Source organism: Taudactylus pleione, unplaced genomic scaffold, assembly GCF_031769625.1.
Source record: "Taudactylus pleione unplaced genomic scaffold, aTauple2 ptg000731l, whole genome shotgun sequence".
NCBI lineage: Eukaryota > Metazoa > Chordata > Amphibia > Anura > Myobatrachidae > Taudactylus > Taudactylus pleione.
The window spans coordinates 2,879,014-2,905,000 of NW_028285133.1; the positions used below are offsets into that span (position 1 = coordinate 2,879,014).

Below are 25,987 nucleotides of genomic sequence, written 5' to 3' on the forward strand. Positions count from 1 at the left end.
GACTGGCTTCTCCGTGCCGCATAAGTAAAGTACAACACATTGTTTTATACAGCACTGTATTGCTCTCCTTTTTTACCCTTGTCAGTCTCTCTCTCTCTCTCTCTCTCTCTCTGTCTTTCTCTCTTCCTCTCCCCCTCCCTCTCTCTTTTTCTCGCTCTGTCTGTGTTTGTTTTTTGTTGTTATAGAGGCTCTGTTCAATATTTATGGTGCGTACACACTAGGCGATAAAGTGGACGACTCAGGGAGCATATCGTGTAGTGAGTACGGACCATTACAGTTTACTGTATGTGTTTCCAAATGGTTTTGATGGAAACTGTTCTTTGTCCACAGTAATACCACTTCCAACAATGGTGGCGACACCACCACCACCATCCCCACAGACTGGTATCTCCGTGCCGCGTAAGTAAAGTACAACACATTGTTTTATACAGCACTGTATTGCTCTCCTTTTTTACCCTTGTCAGTCTCTCTCTCTCTCTCTCTCTCTCTGTCTTTCTCTCTTCCTCTCCCCCTCCCTCTCTCTTTTTCTCAACCTGTCTTTGTTTGTTTTTTGTTGTTATAGAGGCTCTGTTCAAGATTTATGGTGCGTACACACTAGGCAATAAAGTGGATGAGTCAGGGAGCATATCTTGTAGTGTGTACGCATCATTACAGTTTACTGTACGTGTTTCCAAATGGTTTTGATGGAAACTGTTCTTTGTCCACAGTCATACCACCACCAACGGCGGCACCCCCACCAGCATCCCCACAGACTGGCATCTCCGTGCCGCGTAAGTAAAGTACAACACATTGTTTTATACAGCACTGTATCGCTCTCCTTTTTTACCCTTGTCAGTCACTCTCTCTCTCTCTGTCTTTCTCTCTTCCTCTCCCCCTCCCTCTCTCTTTTTCTCAACCTTTCTGTGTTTGTTTTTTGTTGTTATAGAGGCTCTGTTCAAGATTTACGGTGCGTACACACTAGGCGATAAAGTGGACGACTCAGGGAGCATATCGTGTAGTGTGTACGCACCATTACAGTTTACTGTATGTGTTTCCAAATGGTTTTGATGGAAACTGTTCTTTGTCCACAGTAATACCACTTCCAACAATGGTGGCGACACCACCACCAGCATCCCCACAGACTGGCATCTCCGTGCCGCGTAAGTAAAGTACAACACATTGTTTTATACAGCACTGTATCGCTCTCCTTTTTTACCCTTTGTCAGTCTCTCTCTCTCTCTCTCTCTGTCTCTCTCTGTCTTTCTCTCATCCTCTCTCCCTCCCTCTCTCTTTTTCTCCCTCTGTCTGTGTTTGTTTTTTGTTGTTATGGAGGCTCTGTTCAAGATTTATGGTGCGTACACACTAGGCAATAAAGTGGACGACTCAGGGAGCATATCGTGTAGTGTGTACGCACCATTACAGTTTACTGTATGTGTTTCCAAATGGTTTTGATGGAAACTGTTCTTTGTCCATAGTCAAACCACCACCAGCGGCGGCACCCCCACCAACATCCCCTCAGACTGGCATCTCCGTGCCGCGTAAGTAAAGTACCACACATTGCTTTATACAGCACTGTATCGCTCTCCTTTTTTACCCTTGTCAGTCACTCTCTCTCTCTCTCTCTCTCTCTCTCTCTCTCTGTCTTTCTCTCTTCCTCTCCCCCTCCCTCTCTCTTTTTCTCAACCTGTCTGTGTTTGTTTTTTGTTGTTATAGAGGCTCTGTTCAAGATTTATGGTGCGTACACACTAGGCGATAAAGTGGACGACTCAGGGAGCATATCGTGTAGTGTGTACACACCATTACAGTTTACTGTATGTGTTTCCAAATGGTTTTGATGGAAACTGTTCTTTGTCCACAGTAATACCACTTCCAACAATGGTGGCGACACCACCACCACCATCCCCACAGACTGGCATCTCCATGCCGCGTAAGTAAAGTACAACACATTGTTTTATACAGCACTGTATCGCTCTCCTTTTTTACCCTTGTCAGTCTCTCTCTCTCTCTCTCTCTGTCTCTCTCTGTCTTTCTCTCATCCTCTCTCCCTCCCTCTCTCTTTTTCTCCCTCTGTCTGTGTTTGTTTTTTGTTGTTATAGAGGCTCTGTTCAAGATTTATGGTGCGTACACACTAGGCAATAAAGTGGATGACTCAGGGAGCATATCGTGTAGTGAGTACGGACCATTACAGTTTACTGTATGTGTTTCCAAATGGTTTTGATGGAAACTGTTCTTTGTCCACAGTAATACCACTTCCAACAATGGTGGCGACACCACCACCACCATCCTCACAGACTGGCATCTCCGTGCCGCGTAAGTAAAGTACAACACATTGTTTTATACAGCACTGTATCGCTCTCCTTTTTTACCCTTGTCAGTCTCTCTCTCTCTCTCTCTCTCTCTCTCTGTCTTTCTCTCTTCCTCTCCCCCTCCCTCTCTCTTTTTCTCAACCTTTCTGTGTTTGTTTTTTGTTGTTATAGAGGCTCTGTTCAAGATTTATGGTGCGTACACACTAGGCGATAAAGTGGATGACTCAGGGAGCATATCGTGTAGTGTGTACACACCATTACAGTTTACTGTATGTGTTTCCAAATGGTTTTGATGGAAACTGTTCTTTGTCCACAGTCATACCACTTCCAACAATGGTGGCGACACCACCACCAGCATCCCCACAGACTGGCTTCTCCGTGCCGCGTCAGTAAAGTACAACACATTGTTTTATACAGCACTGTATTGCTCTCCTTTTTTACCCTTGTCAGTCTCTCTCTCTCTCTCTTTCTCTCTGTCTTTCTCTCTTCCTCTCCCCCTCCCTCTCTCTTTTTCTCCCTCTGTCTGTGTTTGTTTTTTGTTGTTATAGAGGCTCTGTTCAATATTTATGGTGCGTACACACTAGGCGATAAAGTGGACGACTCAGGGAGCATATCGTGTAGTGAGTACGGACCATTACAGTTTACTGTATGTGTTTCCAAATGGTTTTGATGGAAACTGTTCTTTTTCCACAGTAATACCACTTCCAACAATGGTGGCGACACCACCACCAGCATCCCCACAGACTGGCTTCTCCGTGCCGCATAAGTAAAGTACAACACATTGTTTTATTCAGCACTGTATTGCTCTCCTTTTTTACCCTTGTCAGTCTCTCTCTCTCTCTCTCTCTCTCTCTGTCTTTCTCTCTTCCTCTCCCCCTCCCTCTCTCTTTTTCTCGCTCTGTCTGTGTTTGTTTTTTGTTGTTATAGAGGCTCTGTTCAATATTTATGGTGCGTACACACTAGGCGATAAAGTGGACGACTCAGGGAGCATATCGTGTAGTGAGTATGGACCATTACAGTTTACTGTATGTGTTTCCAAATGGTTTTGATGGAAACTGTTCTTTGTCCACAGTAATACCACTTCCAACAATGGTGGCGACACCACCACCACCATCCCCACAGACTGGTATCTCCGTGCCGCGTAAGTAAAGTACAACACATTGTTTTATACAGCACTGTATTGCTCTCCTTTTTTACCCTTGTCAGTCTCTCTCTCTCTCTCTCTCTGTCTTTCTCTCTTCCTCTCCCCCTCCCTCTCTCTTTTTCTCAACCTGTCTTTGTTTGTTTTTTGTTGTTATAGAGGCTCTGTTCAAGATTTATGGTGCGTACACACTAGGCGATAAAGTGGATGACTCAGGGAGCATATCGTGTAGTGTGTACGCATCATTACAGTTTACTGTACGTGTTTCCAAATGGTTTTGATGGAAACTGTTCTTTGTCCACAGTCATACCACCACCAACGGCGGCACCCCCACCAGCATCCCCACAGACTGGCATCTCCGTGCCGCGTAAGTAAAGTACAACACATTGTTTTATACAGCACTGTATCGCTCTCCTTTTTTACCCTTGTCAGTCACTCTCTCTCTCTCTGTCTTTCTCTCTTCCTCTCCCCCTCCCTCTCTCTTTTTCTCAACCTTTCTGTGTTTGTTTTTTGTTGTTATAGAGGCTCTGTTCAAGATTTACGGTGCGTACACACTAGGCGATAAAGTGGACGACTCAGGGAGCATATCGTGTAGTGTGTATGCACCATTACAGTTTACTGTATGTGTTTCCAAATGGTTTTGATGGAAACTGTTCTTTGTCCACAGTAATACCACTTCCAACAATGGTGGCGACACCACCACCAGCATCCCCACAGACTGGCATCTCCGTGCCGCGTAAGTAAAGTACAACACATTGTTTTATACAGCACTGTATCGCTCTCCTTTTTTACCCTTTGTCAGTCTCTCTCTCTCTCTCTCTCTGTCTCTCTCTGTCTTTCTCTCATCCTCTCTCCCTCCCTCTCTCTTTTTCTCCCTCTGTCTGTGTTTGTTTTTTGTTGTTATAGAGGCTCTGTTCAAGATTTATGGTGCGTACACACTAGGCAATAAAGTGGACGACTCAGGGAGCATATCGTGTAGTGTGTACGCACCATTACAGTTTACTGTATGTGTTTCCAAATGGTTTTGATGGAAACTGTTCTTTGTCCATAGTCAAACCACCACCAGCGGCGGCACCCCCACCAACATCCCCTCAGACTGGCATCTCCGTGCCGCGTAAGTAAAGTACCACACATTGCTTTATACAGCACTGTATCGCTCTCCTTTTTTACCCTTGTCAGTCACTCTCTCTCTCTCTCTCTCTCTCTCTCTCTCTCTCTCTGTCTTTCTCTCTTCCTCTCCCCCTCCCTCTCTCTTTTTCTCAACCTGTCTGTGTTTGTTTTTTGTTGTTATAGAGGCTCTGTTCAAGATTTATGGTGCGTACACACTAGGCGATAAAGTGGACGACTCAGGGAGCATATAGTGTAGTGTGTACACACCATTACAGTTTACTGTATGTGTTTCCAAATGGTTTTGATGGAAACTGTTCTTTGTCCACAGTAATACCACTTCCAACAATGGTGGCGACACCACCACCACCATCCCCACAGACTGGCATCTCCGTGCCGCGTAAGTAAAGTACAACACATTGTTTTATACAGCACTGTATCGCTCTCCTTTTTTACCCTTGTCAGTCTCTCTCTCTCTCTCTCTGTCTCTCTCTGTCTTTCTCTCATCCTCTCTCCCTCCCTCTCTCTTTTTCTCCCTCTGTCTGTGTTTGTTTTTTGTTGTTATAGAGGCTCTGTTCAAGATTTATGGTGCGTACACACTAGGCAATAAAGTGGACGACTCAGGGAGCATATCGTGTAGTGAGTACGGACCATTACAGTTTACTGTATGTGTTTCCAAATGGTTTTGATGGAAACTGTTCTTTGTCCACAGTCATACCACTTCCAACAATGGTGGCGACACCACCACCAGCATCCCCACAGACTGGCTTCTCCGTGCCGCGTAAGTAAAGTACAACACATTGTTTTATACAGCACTGTATTGCTCTCCTTTTTTACCCTTGTCAGTCTCTCTCTCTCTCTCTTTCTCTCTGTCTTTCTCTCTTCCTCTCCCCCTCCCTCTCTCTTTTTCTCCCTCTGTCTGTGTTTGTTTTTTGTTGTTATAGAGGCTCTGTTCAATATTTATGGTGCGTACACACTAGGCGATAAAGTGGACGACTCAGGGAGCATATCGTGTAGTGAGTACGGACCAATACAGTTTACTGTATGTGTTTCCAAATGGTTTTGATGGAAACTGTTCTTTGTCCACAGTAATACCACTTCCAACAATGGTGGCGACACCACCACCACCATCCCCACAGACTGGCATCTCCGTGCCACGTAAGTAAAGTACAACACATTGTTTTATACAGCACTGTATCGCTCTCCTTTTTTACCCTTGTCAGTCTCTCTCTCTCTCTCTCTCTCTCTCTCTCTCTCTGTCTTTCTCTATTCCTCTCCCCCTCCCTCTCTCTTTTTCTCAACCTGTCTTTGTTTGTTTTTTGTTGTTATAGAGGCTCTGTTCAAGATTTATGGTGCGTACACACTAGGCGATAAAGTGGACGACTCAGGGAGCATATCGTGTAGTGTGTACGCACCATTACAGTTTAGTGTATGTGTTTCCAAATGGTTTTGATGGAAACTGTTCTTTGTCCACAGTAATACCACTTCCAACAATGGTGGCGACACCACCACCACCATCCCCACAGACTGGCATCTCCGTGCCGCATAAGTAAAGTACAACACATTGTTTTATACAGCTCTGTATCGCTCTCCTTTTTTTACCCTTGTCAGTCTCTCTCTCTCTCTCTCTGTCTTTCTCTCTTCCTCTCCCCTCCCTCTCTCTTTTCTCAACCTGTCTGTGTTTGTTTTTTGTTGTTATAGAGGCTCTGTTCAAGATTTATGGTGCGTACACACTGGGCGATAAAGTGGACGACTCAGGGAGCATATCGTGTAGTGTGTACGCACCATTACAGTTTACTGTATGTGTTTCCAAATGGTTTTGATGGAAACTGTTCTTTGTCAACAGTCATACCACCACCAACGGCGGCACCCCCACCAGCATCCCCACAGACTGGCATCTCCATGCCGCATAAGTAAAGTACAACACATTGTTTTATACAGCACTGTATCGCTCTCCTTTTTTACCCTTGTCAGTCTCTCTCTCTCTCTCTCTCTCTGTCTTTCTCTCTTCCTCTCCCCCTCCCTCTTTTTTTTTCTCAACCGTTCTGTGTTTGTTTTTTGTTGTTATAGAGGCTCTGTTCAAGATTTATGGTGCGTACACACTAGGCAATAAAGTGGATGACTCAGGGAGCATATCGTGTAGTGTGTACGCACCATTACAGTTTACTGTATGTGTTTCCAAATGGTTTTGATGGAAACTTTTCTCTGTCCACAGTCATACCACCATCAACGGCGGCTCCCCCACCAGCATCCCCACAGACTGGCATCTCCGTGCCGCATCAGTAAAGTACAACACATTGTTTTATACAGCACTGTATAGCTCTCCTTTTTTACCCTTGTCAGTCTCGCTCTCTCTCTCTCTCTCTGTCTCTCTCTGTCTTTCTCTCATCCTCTCTCCCTCCCTCTCTCTTTTTCTCCCTCTGTCTGTGTTTGTTTTTTGTTGTTATAGAGGCTCTGTTCAAGATTTATGGTGCGTACACACTAGGCAATAAAGTGGACGACTCAGGGAGCATTTCGTGTAGTGTGTACGCACCATTACAGTTTACTGTATGTGTTTCCAAATGGTTTTGATGGAAACTGTTCTTTGTCCACAGTCATACCACCACCAACGGCGGCACCCCCACCAGCATCCCCACAGACTGGCATCTCCGTGCCGCGTAAGTAAAGTACAACACATTGTTTTATACAGCACTGTATCGCTCTCCTTTTTTACCCTTGTCAGTCTCTCTCTCTCTCTCTCTCTCTCTCTCTCTCTCTCTCTCTGTCTTTCTCTCTTCCTCTCCCCCTCCCTCTTTTTTTTTCTCAACCGTTCTGTGTTTGTTTTTTGTTGTTATAGAGGCTCTGTTCAAGATTTATGGTGCGTACACACTAGGCAATAAAGTGGATGACTCAGGGAGCATATCGTGTAGTGTGTACGCACCATTACAGTTTACTGTATGTGTTTCCAAATGGTTTTGATGGAAACTGTTCTCTGTCCACAGTCATACCACCACCAACGGCGACACCACCACCACCATCCCCACATACTGGCATCTCCGTGCCGCATAAGTAAAGTACAACACATTGTTTTATACAGCTCTGTATCGCTCTCCTTTTTTTACCCTTGTCAGTCTCTCTCTCTCTCTCTCTCTCTCTCTCTGTCTTTCTCTCTTCCTCTCCCCTCCCTCTCTCTTTTCTCAACCTGTCTGTGTTTGTTTTTTGTTGTTATAGAGGCTCTGTTCAAGATTTATGGTGCGTACACACTGGGCGATAAAGTGGACGACTCAGGGAGCATATCGTGTAGTGTGTACGCACCATTACAGTTTACTGTATGTGTTTCCAAATGGTTTTGATGGAAACTGTTCTTTGTCCACAGTCATACCACCACCAACGGCGGCACCCCCACCAGCATCCCCACAGACTGGCATCTCCATGCCGCGTAAGTAAAGTACAACACATTGTTTTATACAGCACTGTATCGCTCTCCTTTTTTACCCTTGTCAGTCTCTCTCTCTCTCTCTCTCTGTCTTTCTCTCTTCCTCTCCCCCTCCCTCTTTCTTTTTCTCAACCTGTCTGTGTTTGTTTTTTGTTGTTATAGAGGCTCTGTTCAAGATTTATGGTGCGTACACACTAGGCGATAAAGTGGACGACTCAGGGAGCATATCGTGTAGTGTGTACGCACCATTACAGTTTACTGTATGTGTTTCCAAATGGTTTTGATGGAAACTGTTCTTTGTCCACAGTAATACCACTTCCAACAATGGTGGCGACACCTCCACCACCATCCCCACAGACTGGAATCTCCGTGCCACGTAAGTAAAGTACAACACATTGTTTTATACAGCACTGTATTGCTCTCCCTTTTTACCCTTGTCAGTCTCTCTCTCTCTCTCTGTCTTTCTCTCTACCTCTCCCCCTCCCTCTCTCTTTTTCTCAACCAGTCAGTGTTTGTTTTTTGTTGTTATAGAGGCTCTGTTCAAGATTTATGGTGCATACACACTAGGCGATAAAGTGGATGACTCAGGGAGCATATCGTGTAGTGTGTACGCATCATTACAGTTTACTGTATGTGTTTCCAAATGGTTTTGATGGAAACTGTTCTTTGTCCACAGTCATACCACCACCAACGGCGGCACCCCCACCAGCATCCCCACAGACTGGCATCTCCGTGCCACGTAAGTAAAGTACAACACATTGTTTTATACAGCACTGTATCACTCTCCTTTTTTACCCTTGTCAGTCTCTCTCTCTCTCTCTCTCTCTGTCTTTCTCTCTTCCTCTGCCCCTCCCTCTCTCTTTTCTCCCTCTGTCTGTGTTTGTTTTTTGCTATTACAGAGGCTCTGTTCAAGATTTATGGTGCGTACACACTAGGCGATAAAGTGGATGACTCAGGGAGCATATCGTGTAGTGTGTACGCACCATTACAGTTTACTGTATGTGTTTCCAAATGGTTTTGATGGAAACTGTTCTTTGTCCACAGTCATACCACCACCAATGGCGGCACCCCCACCAGCATCCCCACAGACTGGCATCTCCGTGCCGCATCAGTAAAGTACAACACATTGTTTTATACAGCACTGTATCGCTCTCCTTTTTTACCCTTGTCAGTCTCTCTCTCTCTCTCTCTCTCTCTCTCTCTCTCTCTCTCTGTCTTTCTCTCTTCCACTCCCCCTCCCTCTCTCTTTTTCGCAACCTGTCTGTGTTTGTTTTTTGTTGTTATAGAGGCTCTGTTCAAGATTTATGGTACGTACACACTAGGCGATAAAGTGGACGACTCAGGGAGCATATCGTGTAGTGTGTAAGCACCATTACAGTTTACTGTATGTGTTTCCAAATGGTTTTGATGGAAACTATTCTTTGTTCACAGTAATACCACTTCCAACAATGGTGGCGACACCACCACCACCATCCCCACAGACTGGCATCTCCGTGCCGCATCAGTAAAGTACAACACATTGTTTTATACAGCACTGTATCGCTCTCCTTTTTTACCCTTGTCAGTCTCTCTCTCTCTCTCTCTCTCTCTCTCTGTCTTTCTCTCTTCCTCTCCCCCTCCCTCTCTCTTTTTCTCAACCTGTCTGTGTTTGTTTTTTGTTGTTATAGAGGCTCTGTTCAAGATTTATGGTGCGTACACACTAGGCGATAAAGTGGACGACTCAGGGAGCATATCGTGTAGTGTGTACGCACCATTACAGTTTACTGTATGTGTTTCCAAATGGTTTTGATGGAAACTGTTCTTTTTCCACAGTCATACCACCACCAACAACGGCACCCCCACCACCATCCCCACAGACTGGCATCTCCGTGCCGCGTAAGTAAAGTACAACACATTGTTTTATACAGCACTGTATCGCTCTCCTTTTTTACCCTTGTCAGTCTCTCTCTCTCTCTCTCTCTTTCTGTCTTTCTCTCTTCCTCACCCCCTCCCTCTCTCTTTTTCTCCCTCTGTCTATGTTTGTTTTTTGTTGTTATAGAGGCTCTGTTCAAGATTCATGGTGCGTACACACTAGGCGATAAAGTGGACGACTCAGGGAGCATATCGTGTAGTGTGTACGCACCATTACAGTTTACTGTATGTGTTTCCAAATGGTTTTGATGGAAACTGTTCTTTGTCCACAGTCATACCACCACCAACGGCGGCACCCACACCAGCATCCCCACAGACTGGCATCTCCGTGCCGTATCAGTAAAGTACAGCACATTGTTTTATACAGCACTGTATCGCTCTCCTTTTTTACCCTTGTCAGTCTCTCTCTCTCTCTCTCTCTCTCTCTCTCTCTCTCTCTCTCTCTGTCTTTCTCTCTTCCTCTCCCCCTCCCTCTCTCTTTTTCTCAACCTGTCTGTGTTTGTTTTTTGTTGTTATAGAGGCTCTGTTCAAGATTTATGGTGCGTACACACTAGGCGATAAAGTGGACGACTCAGGGAGCATATCGTGTAGTGTGTACGCACCATTACAGTTTACTGTATGTGTTTCCAAATGGTTTTGATGGAAACTATTCTTTGTTCACAGTAATACCACTTCCAACAATGGTGGCGACACCACCACCACCATCCCCACAGACTGGCATCTCCGTGCCGCATCAGTAAAGTACAACACATTGTTTTATACAGCACTGTATCGCTCTCCTTTTTTACCCTTGTCAGTCTCTCTCTCTCTCTCTCTCTCTCTCTCTCTCTCTGTCTTTCTCTCTTCCTCTCCCCCTCCCTCTCTCTTTTTCTCAACCTGTCTGTGTTTGTTTTTTGTTGTTATAGAGGCTCTGTTCATGATTTATGGTGCGTACACACTCGGCGATAAAGTGGACGACTCAGGGAGCATATCGTGTAGTGTGTACGCACCATTACAGTTTACTGTATGTGTTTCCAAATGGTTTTGATGGAAACTGTTCTTTGTCCACAGTCATACCACCACCAACGGCGGCACCCCCCACCAGCATCCCCACAGACTGGCATCTCCGTGCCGAATCAGTAAAGTACAACACATTGTTTTATACAGCACTGTATCGCTCTCCTTTTTTACCCTTGTCAGTCTCTCTCTCTCTCTCTCTCTCTGTCTTTCTCTATTCCTCTCCCCCCTCCCTCTCTCTTTTTCTCAACCTGTCTTTGTTTGTTTTTTGTTGTTATAGAGGCTGTGTTCAAGATTTATGGTGCGTACACACTAGGCGATAAAGTGGATGACTCAGGGAGCATATCGTGTTGTGTGTACGCTCCATTACAGTTTACTGTATGTGTTTCCAAATGGTTTTGATGGAAACTGTTCTTTGTCCACAGTAATACCACTTCCAACAATGGTGGCGACACCACCACCACCATCCCCACAGACTTGCATCTCCGTGCCGCGTAAGTAAAGTACAACACATTGTTTTATACAGCCCTGTATCGCTCTCCTTTTTTACCCTTGTCAGTCTCTCTCTCTCTGTCTTTCTCTCTTCCTCTCCCCCTCCCTCTCTCTTTTCTCAACCTGTCTGTGTTTGTTTTTTGTTGTTATAGAGGCTCTGTTCAAGATTTATGGTGCGTACACACTAGGCGATAAAGTGGATGACTCAGGGAGCATATCGTGTAGTGTGTACGCACCATTACAGTTTACTGTATGTGTTTCCAAATGGTTTTGATGGAAACTGTTCTTTGTCCATAGTCAAACCACCACCAACGGCGGCACCCCCACCAGCATCCCCTCAGACTGGCATCTCCGTGCCGCGTAAGTAAAGTACCACACATTGTTTTATACAGCACTCTATTGCTCTCCTTTTTTACCCTTGTCAGTCACTCTCTCTCTCTCTCTCTCTCTCTCTGTCTTTCTCTCTTCCTCTTCCCCTCCCTCTCTCTTTTTCTCAACCTGTCTGTGTTTGTTTTTTGTTGTTATAGAGGCTCTGTTCAAGATTTATGGTGCGTACACACTAGGCGATAAAGTGGACGACTCAGGGAGCATATCGTGTAGTGTGTACACACCATTACAGTTTACTGTATGTGTTTCCAAATGGTTTTGATGGAAACTGTTCTTTGTCCACAGTAATACCACTTCCAACAATGGTGGCGACACCACCACCAGCATCCCCACAGACTGGCTTCTCCGTGCCGCATAAGTAAAGTACAACACATTGTTTTATACAGCACTGTATTGCTCTCCTTTTTTACCCTTGTACTTTACTGATACGGCACGGAGATGCCAGTCTGTGGGGATGCTGGTGTGGGTGCCGCCGTTGGTGGTGGTATGACTGTGGACAAAGAACAGTTTCCATCAAAACCATTTGGAAACACATTCAGTAAACTGTAATGGTGCGTACACACTACACGATATGCTCCCTGAGTCGTCCACTTTATTGCCTAGTGTGTACGCACCATGAATCTTGAACAGAGCCTCTATAACAACAAAAAACAAACATAGACAGAGGGAGAAAAAGAGAGAGGGAGGGGGAGAGGAAGAGAGAAAGACAGAAAGAGAGAGAGAGAGAGAGAGACTGACAAGGGTAAAAAAGGAGAGCGATACAGTGCTGTATAAAACAATGTGTTGTACTTTACTTACGCGGCATGGAGATGCCAGTCTGTGGGGATGGTGGTGGGGGTGCCGTTGTTGGTGGTGGTATGACTGTGGACAAAGAACAGTTTCCATCAAAACCATTTGGAAACACATACAGTAAACTGTAATGGTGCGTACACACTACACGATATGCTCCCTGAGTAGTCCACTTTATCGCCTAGTGTGTACGCACCATAAATCTTGAACAGAGCCTCTATAACAACAAAAAACAAACACAGACAGGTTGAGAAAAAGAGAGAGGGAGGGAGAGAGGATGAGAGAAAGACAGAGAGAGACAGAGAGAGAGAGAGAGAGAGACTGACAAAGGGTAAAAAAGGAGAGCGATACAGTGCTGTATAAAACAATGTGTTGTACTTTACTTACGCGGCACGGAGATGCCAGTCTGTGAGGATGCTGGTGGTGTTGTCGCCACCATTGTTGGAAGTGGTATTACTGTGGACAAAGAACAGTTTCCATCAAAACCATTTGGAAACACATACAGTAAACTGTAATGGTGCGTACACTCTACACGATATGCTCCCTGAGTCGTCAACTTTATCGCCTAGTGTGTACGCACCATAAATCTTGAACAGAGCCTCTATAACAACAAAAAACAAACACAGACAGGTTGAGAAAAAGAAAGAGGGAGGGGGAGAGGAAGAGAGAAAGACAGAGAGAGAGAGAGAGAGAGAGAGAGACTGACAAGGGTAAAAAAGGAGAGCGATACAGTGCTGTATAAAACAATGTGTTGTACTTTACTTACGCGGCATGGAGATGCCAGTCTGTGGGGATGCTGGTGTCAGTCTCTCTCTCTCTCTCTCTCTCTTTCTGTCTTTCTCTCTTCCTCTCCCCCTCCCTCTCTCTTTTTCTCCCTCTGTCTGTGTTTGTTTTTTGTTGTTATAGAGGCTCTGTTCAAGATTTATGGTGCGTACACACTAGGCGATAAAATGGACGACTCAGGGAGCATATCGTGTAGTGTGTACGCACCATTACAGTTTACTGTATGTGTTTCCAAATGGTTTTGATGGAAACTGTTCTTTGTCCACAGTCATACCACTTCCAACAATGGTGGCGACACCACCACCAGCATCCCCACAGACTGGCATCTCCGTGCCGCGTAAGTAAAGTACAACACATTGTTTTATACAGCACTGTATCGCTCTCCTTTTTTACCCTTTGTCAGTCTCTCTCTCTCTCTCTGTCTCTCTCTGTCTTTCTCTCATCCTCTCTCCCTCCCTCTCTCTTTTTCTCCCTCTGTCTGTGTTTGTTTTTTGTTGTTATAGAGGCTCTGTTCAAGAATAATGGTGCGTAAACACTAGGTAATAAAGTGGACGACTCAGGGAGCATATCGTGTAGTGTGTACGCACCATTACAGTTTACTGTATGTGTTTCCAAATGGTTTTAATGGAAACTGTTCTTTGTCCACAGTCATACCACCACCAACGGCTGCAGCCCCACCAGCATCCCCACAGACTGGCATCTCCGTGCCGCGTAAGTAAAGTACAACACATTGTTTTATACAGCACTGTATCGCTCTCCTTTTTTACCCTTGTCAGTCTCTCTCTCTCTCTCTCTCTCTCTCTCTCTCTGTCTTTCTCTCTTCATCTCCCCCTCCCTCTCTCTTTTTCTCAAACTGTCTGTGTTTGTTTTTTGTTGTTATAGAGGCTCTGTTCAGGATTTATGGTGCGTACACACTAGGCGATAAAGTGGACGACTCAGGGAGCATATCGTGTAGTGTGTACACACCATTACAGTTTACTGTATGTGTTTCCAAATGGTTTTGATGGAAACTGTTCTTTGTCCACAGTAATACCACTTCCAACAATGGTGGTGACACCACCACCAGCATCCCCACAGACTGGCTTCTCCGTGCCGCGTAAGTAAAGTACAACACATTGTTTTATACAGCACTGTATTGCTCTCCTTTTTTACCCTTGTCAGTCTCTCTCTCTCTCTCTCTCTCTGTCTTTCTCTCTTCCTCTCCCCCTCCCTCTCTCTTTTTCTCGCTCTGTCTGTGTTTGTTTTTTGTTGTTATAGAGGCTCTGTTCAATATTTATGGTGCGTACACACTAGGCGATAAAGTGGACGACTCAGGGAGCATATCGTGTAGTGAGTACGGACCATTACAGTTTACTGTATGTGTCTCCAAATGGTTTTGATGGAAACTGTTCTTTGTCCACAGTAATACCACTTCCAACAATGGTGGCGACACCACCACCACCATCCCCACAGACTGGCATCTCCGTGCCGCGTAAGTAAAGTACAACACATTGTTTTATACAGCACTGTATCGCTCTCCTTTTTTACCCTTGTCAGTCTCTCTCTCTCTCTCTCTCTCTCTCTCTCTGTCTTTCTCTCTTCCTCTCCCCCTCCCTCTCTCTTTTTCTCAACCGTTCTGTGTTTGTTTTTTGTTGTTATAGAGGCTCTGTTCAAGATTTATGGTGCGTACACACTAGGCAATAAAGTGGATGACTCAGGGAGCATATCGTGTAGTGTGTACACACCATTACAGTTTACTGTATGTGTTTCCAAATGGTTTTGATGGAAACTGTTCTTTGTCCACAGTAATACCACTTCCAACAATGGTGGCGACACCACCACCAGCATCCCCACAGACTGGCTTCTCCGTGCCGCGTAAGTAAAGTACAACACATTGTTTTATACAGCACTGTATTGCTCTCCTTTTTTACCCTTGTCAGTCTCTCTCTCTCTCTCTTTCTCTCTGTCTTTCTCTCTTCCTCTCCCCCTCCCTCTCTCTTTTTCTCCCTCTGTCTGTGTTTGTTTTTTGTTGTTATAGAGGCTCTGTTCAATATTTATGGTGCGTACACACTAGGCGATAAAGTGGACGACTCAGGGAGCATATCGTGTAGTGAGTACGGACCATTACAGTTTACTGTATGTGTTTCCAAATGGTTTTGATGGAAACTGTTCTTTGTCCACAGTAATACCACTTCCAACAATGGTGGCGAAACCACCACCACCATCCCCACAGACTGGCATCTCCGTGCCACGTAAGTAAAGTACAACACATTATTTTATACAGCACTGTATCGCTCTCCTTTTTTACCCTTGTCAGTCTCTCTCTCTCTCTCTCTCTCTCTCTGTCTTTCTCTATTCCTCTCCCCCTCCCTCTCTCTTTTTCTCAACCTGTCTTTGTTTGTTTTTTGTTGTTATAGAGGCTCTGTTCAAGATTCATGGTGCGTACACACTAGGCGATAAAGTGGACGACTCAGGGAGCATATCGTGTAGTGTGTACGCACCATTACAGTTTACTGTATGTGTTTCCAAATGGTTTTGATGGAAACTGTTCTTTGTCCACAGCCATACCACCACCAACGGCGGCACCCCCACCAGCATCCCCACAGACTGGCATCTCCATGCCGCATAAGTAAAGTACAACACATTGTTTTATACAGCACTGTATCGCTCTTCTTTTTTACCCTTGTCAGTCTCTCTCTCTCTCTCTCTCTCTCTCTGTCTTTCTCTCTTCCTCTCCCCCTCCCTCTTTTTTTTTCTCAACCGTTCTGTGTTTGTTTTTTGTTGTTATAGAGGCTCTGTTCAAGATTTATGGTGCGTACACACTAGGCAATAAAGTGGATCACTCAGGGAGCATATCGTGTAGTGTGTACGCACCATTACAGTTTACTGTATGTGTTTCCAAATGGTTTTGATGGAAACTGTTCTCTGTCCACAGTCATACCACCACCAACGGCGGCTCCCCCACCAGCATCCCCACAGACTGGCATCTCCGTGCCGCATCAGTAAAGTACAACACATTGTTTTATACAGCACTGTATCGCTCTCCATTTTTACCCTTGTCAGTCTCGCTCTCTCTCTCTCTCTGTCTCTCTCTGTCTTTCTCTCATCCTCTCTCCCTCCCTCTCTCTTTTTCTCCCTCTGTCTGTGTTTGTTTTTTGTTGTTATAGAGGCTCTGTTCAAGATTTATGGTGCGTACACACTAGGCAATAAAGTGGACGACTCAGGGAGCATATCGTGTAGTGTGTACGCACCATTACAGTTTACTGTATGTGTTTCCAAATGGTTTTGATGGAAACTGTTCTTTGTCCACAGTCATACCACCACCAACGGCGGCACCCCCACCAGCATCCCCACAGACTGGCATCTCCGTGCCGCGTAAGTAAAGTACAACACATTGTTTTATACAGCACTGTATCGCTCTCCTTTTTTACCCTTGTCAGTCTCTCTCTCTCTCTCTCTCTCTCTTTCTCTCTCTCTGTCTTTCTCTCTTCCTCTCCCCCTCCCTCTTTTTTTTTCTCAACCGTTCTGTGTTTGTTTTTTGTTGTTATAGAGGCTCTGTTCAAGATTTATGTTGCGTACACACTAGGCAATAAAGTGGATGACTCAGGGAGCATATCGTGTAGTGTGTACGCACCATTACAGTTTACTGTATGTGTTTCCAAATGGTTTTTATGGAAACTGTTCTCTGTCCACAGTCATACCACCACCAACGGCGACACCACCACCACCATCCCCACATACTGGCATCTCCGTGCCGCATAAGTAAAGTACAACACATTGTTTTATACAGCTCTGTATCGCTCTCCTTTTTTTACCCTTGTCAGTCTCTCTCTCTCTCTCTCTCTGTCTTTCTCTCTTCCTCTCCCCTCCCTCTCTCTTTTCTCAACCTGTCTGTGTTTGTTTTTTGTTGTTATAGAGGCTCTGTTCAAGATTTATGGTGCGTACACACTGGGCGATAAAGTGGACGACTCAGGGAGCATATCGTGTAGTGTGTACGCACCATTACAGATTACTGTATGTGTTTCCAAATGGTTTTTATGGAAACTGTTCTTTGTCCACAGTCATACCACCACCAACGGCGGCACCCCCACCAGCATCCCCACAGACTGGCATCTCCATGCCGCGTAAGTAAAGTACAACACATTGTTTTATACAGCACTGTATCGCTCTCCTTTTTTACCCTTGTCAGTCTCTCTCTCTCTCTCTCTCTCTCTCTGTCTTTCTCTCTTCCTCTCCCCCTCCCTCTTTCTTTTTCTCAACCTGTCTGTGTTTGTTTTTTGTTGTTATAGAGGCTCTGTTCAAGATTTATGGTGCGTACACACTAGGCGATAAAGTGGACGACTCAGGGAGCATATCGTGTAGTGTGTACGCACCATTACAGTTTACTGTATGTGTTTCCAAATGGTTTTGATGGAAACTGTTCTTTGTCCACAGTAATACCACTTCCAACAATGGTGGCGACACCACCACCACCATCCCCACAGACTGGAATCTCCGTGCCACGTAAGTAAAGTACAACACATTGTTTTATACAGCACTGTATTGCTCTCCCTTTTTACCCTTGTCAGTCTCTCTCTCTCTCTCTCTCTCTCTCTCTGTCTTTCTCTCTACCTCTCCCCCTCCCTCTCTCTTTTTCTCAACCAGTCTGTGTTTGTTTTTTGTTGTTATAGAGGCTCTGTTCAAGATTTATGGTGTGTACACACTAGGCGATAAAGTGGATGACTCAGGGAGCATATCGTGTAGTGTGTACGCATCATTACAGTTTACTGTATGTGTTTCCAAATGGTTTTGATGGAAACTGTTCTTTGTCCACAGTCATACCACCACCAACGGCGGCACCCCCACCAGCATCCCCACAGACTGGCATCTCCGTGCCACGTAAGTAAAGTACAACACATTGTTTTATACAGCACTGTATCGCTCTCCTTTTTTACCCTTGTCAGTCTTTCTCTCTCTCTCTCTCTGTCTTTCTCTCTTCCTCTGCCCCTCCCTCTCTCTTTTCTCCCTCTGTCTGTGTTTGTTTTTTGCTATTACAGAGGCTCTGTTCAAGATTTATGGTGCGTACACACTAGGCGATAAAGTGGATGACTCAGGGAGCATATCGTGTAGTGTGTACGCACCATTACAGTTTACTGTATGTGTTTCCAAATGGTTTTGATGGAAACTGTTCTTTGTCCACAGTCATACCACCACCAACGGCGGCACCCCCACCAGCATCCCCACAGACTGGCATCTCCGTGCCGCATCAGTAAAGTACAACACATTGTTTTATACAGCACTGTATCGCTCTCCTTTTTTACCCTTGTCAGTCTCTCTCTCTCTCTCTCTCTCTCTCTCTCTGTCTTTCTCTCTTCCACTCCCCCTCCCTCTCTCTTTTTCTCAACCTGTCTGTGTTTGTTTTTTGTTGTTATAGAGGCTCTGTTCAAGATTTATGGTGCGTACACACTAGGCGATAAAGTGGACGACTCAGGGAGCATATCGTGTAGTGTGTAAGCACCATTACAGTTTACTGTATGTGTTCCCAAATGGTTTTGATGGAAACTATTCTTTGTTCACAGTAATACCACTTCCAACAATGGTGGCGACACCACCACCACCATCCCCACAGACTGGCATCTCCGTGCCGCATCAGTAAAGTACAACACATTGTTTTATACAGCACTGTATCGCTCTCCTTTTTTACCCTTGTCAGTCTCTCTCTCTCTCTCTCTCTCTGTCTTTCTCTCTTCCTCTCCCCCTCCCTCTCTCTTTTTCTCAACCTGTCTGTGTTTGTTTTTTGTTGTTATAGAGGCTCTGTTCAAGATTTATGGTGCGTACACACTAGGCGATAAAGTGGACTACTCAGGGAGCATATCGTGTAGTGTGTACGCACCATTACAGTTTACTGTATGTGTTTCCAAATGGTTTTGATGGAAACTGTTCTTTGTCCACAGTAATACCACTTCCAACAATGGTGGTGACACCACCACCAGCATCCCCACAGACTGGCTTCTCCGTGCCGCGTAAGTAAAGTACAACACATTGTTTTATACAGCACTGTATTGCTCTCCTTTTTTACCCTTGTCAGTCTCTCTCTCTCTCTCTCTCTCTGTCTTTCTCTCTTCCTCTCCCCCTCCCTCTCTCTTTTTCTCGCTCTGTCTGTGTTTGTTTTTTGTTGTTATAGAGGCTCTGTTCAATATTTATGGTGCGTACACACTAGGCGATAAAGTGGACGACTCAGGGAGCATATCGTGTAGTGAGTACGGACCATTACAGATTACTGTATGTGTCTCCAAATGGTTTTGATGGAAACTGTTCTTTGTCCACAGTAATACCACTTCCAACAATGGTGGCGACACCACCACCACCATCCCCTCAGACTGGCATCTCCGTGCCGCGTAAGTAAAGTACAACACATTGTTTTATACAGCACTGTATCGCTCTCCTTTTTTACCCTTGTCAGTCTCTCTCTCTCTCTCTCTCTCTCTCTGTCTTTCTCTCTTCCTCTCCCCCTCCCTCTCTCTTTTTCTCAACCGTTCTGTGTTTGTTTTTTGTTGTTATAGAGGCTCTGTTCAAGATTTATGGTGCGTACACACTAGGCAATAAAGTGGATGACTCAGGGAGCATATCGTGTAGTGTGTACACACCATTACAGTTTACTGTATGTGTTTCCAAATGGTTTTGATGGAAACTGTTCTTTGTCCACAGTAATACCACTTCCAACAATGGTGGCGACACCACCACCAGCATCCCCACAGACTGGCTTCTCCGTGCCGCGTAAGTAAAGTACAACACATTGTTTTATACAGCACTGTATTGCTCTCCTTTTTTACCCTTGTCAGTCTCTCTCTCTCTCTCTTTCTCTCTGTCTTTCTCTCTTCCTCTCCCCCTCCCTCTCTCTTTTTCTCCCTCTGTCTGTGTTTGTTTTTTGTTGTTATAGAGGCTCTGTTCAATATTTATGGTGCGTACACACTAGGCGATAAAGTGGACGACTCAGGGAGCATATCGTGTAGTGAGTACGGACCATTACAGTTTACTGTATGTGTTTCCAAATGGTTTTGATGGAAACTGTTCTTTGTCCACAGTAATACCACTTCCAACAATGGTGGCGAAACCACCACCACCATCCCCACAGACTGGCATCTCCGTGCCACGTAAGTAAAGTACAACACATTATTTTATACAGCACTGTATCGCTCTCCTTTTTTACCCTTGTCAGTCTCTCTCTCTCTCTCTCTCTCTCTCTCTCTGTCTTTCTCTATTCCTCTCCCCCTCCCTCTCTCTTTTTCTCAACCTGTCTTTGTTTGTTTTTTGTTGTTATAGAGGCTCTGTTCAAGATTCATGGTGCGTACACACTAGGCGATAAAGTGGACGACTCAGGGAGCATATCGTGTAGTGTGTACGCACCATTACAGTTTACTGTATGTGTTTCCAAATGGTTTTGATGGAAACTGTTCTTTGTCCACAGTCATACCACCACCAACGGCGGCACCCCCACCAGCATCCCCACAGACTGGCATCTCCATGCCGCATAAGTAAAGTACAACACATTGTTTTATACAGCACTGTATCGCTCTTCTTTTTTACCCTTGTCAGTCTCTCTCTCTCTCTCTCTCTCTCTCTCTCTCTGTCTTTCTCTCTTCCTCTCCCCCTCCCTCTTTTTTTTCCTCAACCGTTCTGTGTTTGTTTTTTGTTGTTATAGAGGCTCTGTTCAAGATTTATGGTGCGTACACACTAGGCAATAAAGTGGATCACTCAGGGAGCATATCGTGTAGTGTGTACGCACCATTACAGTTTACTGTATGTGTTTCCAAATGGTTTTGATGGAAACTGTTCTCTGTCCACAGTCATACCACCACCAACGGCGGCTCCCCCACCAGCATCCCCACAGACTGGCATCTCCGTGCCGCATCAGTAAAGTACAACACATTGTTTTATACAGCACTGTATCGCTCTCCGTTTTTACCCTTGTCAGTCTCGCTCTCTCTCTCTCTCTGTCTCTCTCTGTCTTTCTCTCATCCTCTCTCCCTCCCTCTCTCTTTTTCTCCCTCTGTCTGTGTTTGTTTTTTGTTGTTATAGAGGCTCTGTTCAAGATTTATGGTGCGTACACACTAGGCAATAAAGTGGACGACTCAGGGAGCATATCGTGTAGTGTGTACGCACCATTACAGTTTACTGTATGTGTTTCCAAATGGTTTTGATGGAAACTGTTCTTTGTCCACAGTCATACCACCACCAACGGCGGCACCCCCACCAGCATCCCCACAGACTGGCATCTCCGTGCCGCGTAAGTAAAGTACAACACATTGTTTTATACAGCACTGTATCGCTCTCCTTTTTTACCCTTGTCAGTCTCTCTCTCTCTCTCTCTCTCTCTTTCTCTCTCTCTGTCTTTCTCTCTTCCTCTCCCCCTCCCTCTTTTTTTTTCTCAACCGTTCTGTGTTTGTTTTTTGTTGTTATAGAGGCTCTGTTCAAGATTTATGGTGCGTACACACTAGGCAATAAAGTGGATGACTCAGGAAGCATATCGTGTAGTGTGTACGCACCATTACAGTTTACTGTATGTGTTTCCAAATGGTTTTGATGGAAACTGTTCTCTGTCCACAGTCATACCACCACCAACGGCGACACCCCCACCACCATCCCCACATACTGGCATCTCCGTGCCGCATAAGTAAAGTACAACACATTGTTTTATACAGCTCTGTATCGCTCTCCTTTTTTTACCCTTGTCAGTCTCTCTCTCTCTCTCTCTCTGTCTTTCTCTCTTCCTCTCCCCTCCCTCTCTCTTTTCTCAACCTGTCTGTGTTTGTTTTTTGTTGTTATAGAGGCTCTGTTCAAGATTTATGGTGCGTACACACTGGGCGATAAAGTGGACGACTCAGGGAGCATATCGTGTAGTGTGTACGCACCATTACAGTTTACTGTATGTGTTTCCAAATGGTTTTGATGGAAACTGTTCTTTGTCCACAGTCATACCACCACCAACGGCGGCACCCCCACCAGCATCCCCACAGACTGGCATCTCCATGCCGCGTAAGTAAAGTACAACACATTGTTTTATACAGCACTGTATCGCTCTCCTTTTTTACCCTTGTCAGTCTCTCTCTCTCTCTCTCTCTCTCTGTCTTTCTCTCTTCCTCTCCCCCTCCCTCTTTCTTTTTCTCAACCTGTCTGTGTTTGTTTTTTGTTGTTATAGAGGCTCTGTTCAAGATTTATGGTGCGTACACACTAGGCGATAAAGTGGACGACTCAGGGAGCATATCGTGTAGTGTGTACGCACCATTGCAGTTTACTGTATGTGTTTCCAAATGGTTTTGATGGAAACTGTTCTTTGTCCACAGTAATACCACTTCCAACAATGGTGGCGACACCACCACCACCATCCCCACAGACTGGAATCTCCGTGCCACGTAAGTAAAGTACAACACATTGTTTTATACAGCACTGTATTGCTCTCCCTTTTTACCCTTGTCAGTCTCTCTCTCTCTCTCTCTCTCTCTCTCTCTCTCTCTGTCTTTCTCTCTACCTCTCCCCCTCCCTCTCTCTTTTTCTCAACCAGTCTGTGTTTGTTTTTTGTTGTTATAGAGGCTCTGTTCAAGATTTATGGTGTGTACACACTAGGCGATAAAGTGGATGACTCAGGGAGCATATCGTGTAGTGTGTACGCATCATTACAGTTTACTGTATGTGTTTCCAAATGGTTTTGATGGAAACTGTTCTTTGTCCACAGTCATACCACCACCAACGGCGGCACCCCCACCAGCATCCCCACAGACTGGCATCTCCGTGCCACGTAAGTAAAGTACAACACATTGTTTTATACAGCACTGTATCGCTCTCCTTTTTTACCCTTGTCAGTCTTTCTCTCTCTCTCTCTCTGTCTTTCTCTCTTCCTCTGCCCCTCCCTCTCTCTTTTCTCCCTCTGTCTGTGTTTGTTTTTTGCTATTACAGAGGCTCTGTTCAAGATTTATGGTGCGTACACACTAGGCGATAAAGTGGATGACTCAGGGAGCATATCGTGTAGTGTGTACGCACCATTACAGTTTACTGTATGTGTTTCCAAATGGTTTTGATGGAAACTGTTCTTTGGCCACAGTCTTACCACCACCAACGGCGGCACCCCCACCAGCATCCCCACAGACTGGCATCTCCGTGCCGCATCAGTAAAGTACAACACATTGTTTTATACAGCACTGTATCGCTCTCCTTTTTTACCCTTGTCAGTCTCTCTCTCTCTCTCTCTCTGTCTTTCTCTCTTCCACTCCCCCTCCCTCTCTCTTTTTCTCAACCTGTCTGTGTTTGTTTTTTGTTGTTATAGAGGCTCTGTTCAAGATTTATGGTGCGTACACACTAGGCGATAAAGTGGACGACTCAGGGAGCATATCGTGTAGTGTGTAAGCACCATTACAGTTTACTGTATGTGTTCCCAAATGGTTTTGATGGAAACTATTCTTTGTTCACAGTAATACCACTTCCAACAATGGTGGCGACACCACCACCACCATCCCCACAGACTGGCATCTCCGTGCCGCATCAGTAAAGTACAACACATTGTTTTATACAGCACTGTATCGCTCTCCTTTTTTACCCTTGTCAGTCTCTCTCTCTCTCTCTCTCTCTCTCTCTCTGTCTTTCTCTCTTCCTCTCCCCCTCCCTCTCTCTTTTTCTCAACCTGTCTGTGTTTGTTTTTTGTTGTTATAGAGGCTCTGTTCAAGATTTAAAGTGCGTACACACTAGGCGATAAAGTGGACTACTCAGGGAGCATATCGTGTAGTGTGTACGCACCATTACAGTTTACTGTATGTGTTTCCAAATGGTTTTGATGGAAACTGTTCTTTTTCCACAGTCATACCACCACCAACAACGGCACCCCCACCACCATCCCCACAGACTGGCATCTCCGTGCCGCGTAAGTAAAGTACAACACATTGTTTTATACAGCACTGTATCGCTCTCCTTTTTTACCCTTGTCAGTCTCTCTCTCTCTCTCTCTCTGTCTTTCTCTCTTCCTCTCCCCCTCCCTCTTTTTTTTTCTCAACCGTTCTGTGTTTGTTTTTTGTTGTTATAGAGGCTCTGTTCAGGATTTATGGTGCGTACACACTAGGCAATAAAGTGGATCACTCAGGGAGCATATCGTGTAGTGTGTACGCACCATTACAGTTTACTGTATGTGTTTCCAAATGGTTTTGATGGAAACTGTTCTCTGTCCACAGTCATACCACCACCAACGGCGGCTCCCCCACCAGCATCCCCACAGACTGGCATCTCCGTGCCGCATCAGTAAAGTACAACACATTGTTTTATACAGCACTGTATCGCTCTCCTTTTTTACCCTTGTCAGTCTCGCTCTCTCTCTCTCTCTGTCTCTCTCTGTCTTTCTCTCATCCTCTCTCCCTCCCTCTCTCTTTTTCTCCCTCTGTCTGTGTTTGTTTTTTGTTGTTATAGAGGCTCTGTTCAAGATTTATGGTGCGTACACACTAGGCAATAAAGTGGACGACTCAGGGAGCATATCGTGTAGTGTGTACGCACCATTACAGTTTACTGTATGTGTTTCCAAATGGTTTTGATGGAAACTGTTCTTTGTCCACAGTCATACCACCACCAACGGCGGCACCCCCACCAGCATCCCCACAGACTGGCATCTCCGTGCCGCGTAAGTAAAGTACAACACATTGTTTTATACAGCACTGTATCGCTCTCCTTTTTTACCCTTGTCAGTCTCTCTCTCTCTCTCTCTCTCTCTCTCTGTCTTTCTCTCTTCCTCTCCCCCTCCCTCTTTTTTTTTCTCAACCGTTCTGTGTTTGTTTTTTGTTGTTATAGAGGCTCTGTTCAAGATTTATGGTGCGTACACACTAGGCAATAAAGTGGATGACTCAGGGAGCATATCGTGTAGTGTGTACGCACCATTACAGTTTACTGTATGTGTTTCCAAATGGTTTTGATGGAAACTGTTCTCTGTCCACAGTCATACCACCACCAACGGCGACACCACCACCACCATCCCCACATACTGGCATCTCCGTGCCGCATAAGTAAAGTACAACACATTGTTTTATACAGCTCTGTATCGCTCTCCTTTTTTTACCCTTGTCAGTCTCTCTCTCTCTCTCTCTCTCTCTGTCTTTCTCTCTTCCTCTCCCCTCCCTCTCTCTTTTCTCAACCTGTCTGTGTTTGTTTTTTGTTGTTATAGAGGCTCTGTTCAAGATTTATGGTGCGTACACACTGGGCAATAAAGTGGACGACTCAAGGAGCATATCGTGTAGTGTGTACGCACCATTACAGTTTACTGTATGTGTTTCCAAATGGTTTTGATGGAAACTGTTCTTTGTCCACAGTCATACCACCACCAACGGCGGCACCCCCACCAGCATCCCCACAGACTGGCATCTCCATGCCGCGTAAGTAAAGTACAACACATTGTTTTATACAGCACTGTATCGCTCTCCTTTTTTACCCTTGTCAGTCTCTCTCTCTCTCTCTCTCTCTCTCTCTCTCTGTCTTTCTCTCTTCCTCTCCCCCTCCCTCTTTCTTTTTCTCAACCTGTCTGTGTTTGTTTTTTGTTGTTATAGAGGCTCTGTTCAAGATTTATGGTGCGTACACACTAGGCGATAAAGTGGACGACTCAGGGAGCATATCGTGTAGTGTGTACGCACCATTACAGTTTACTGTATGTGTTTCCAAATGGTTTTGATGGAAACTGTTCTTTGTCCACAGTAATAC

At 45.1% G+C, this 25,987-nt stretch overlaps 1 protein-coding gene and 1 long non-coding RNA gene across 2 annotated transcripts in view; one reads left to right on the plus strand and one right to left on the minus strand.

Annotated features, from left to right (window-relative positions):
* LOC148477261 (trafficking protein particle complex subunit 2-like protein) overlaps positions 1-4,548 on the plus strand; it is a 171,170-nt gene extending 166,622 nt beyond the window's left edge. The window contains exons 6-7 of the mRNA XM_088457020.1: positions 1,455-1,517; positions 4,478-4,548. Coding sequence (XP_088313146.1) covers positions 1,455-1,517; positions 4,478-4,548 — 134 coding nt within the window. The remainder of the gene's footprint in view (positions 1-1,454; positions 1,518-4,477) is intronic.
* Positions 4,549-12,944: 8,396 nt separating this feature from the next.
* Positions 12,945-25,987, minus strand: part of LOC148477262 (uncharacterized) — a 16,198-nt gene continuing 3,155 nt past the window's right edge. Inside the window, exon 3 of the long non-coding RNA XR_015872525.1 lies at positions 12,945-12,979. This is a non-coding gene — a long non-coding RNA (uncharacterized LOC148477262). The remainder of the gene's footprint in view (positions 12,980-25,987) is intronic.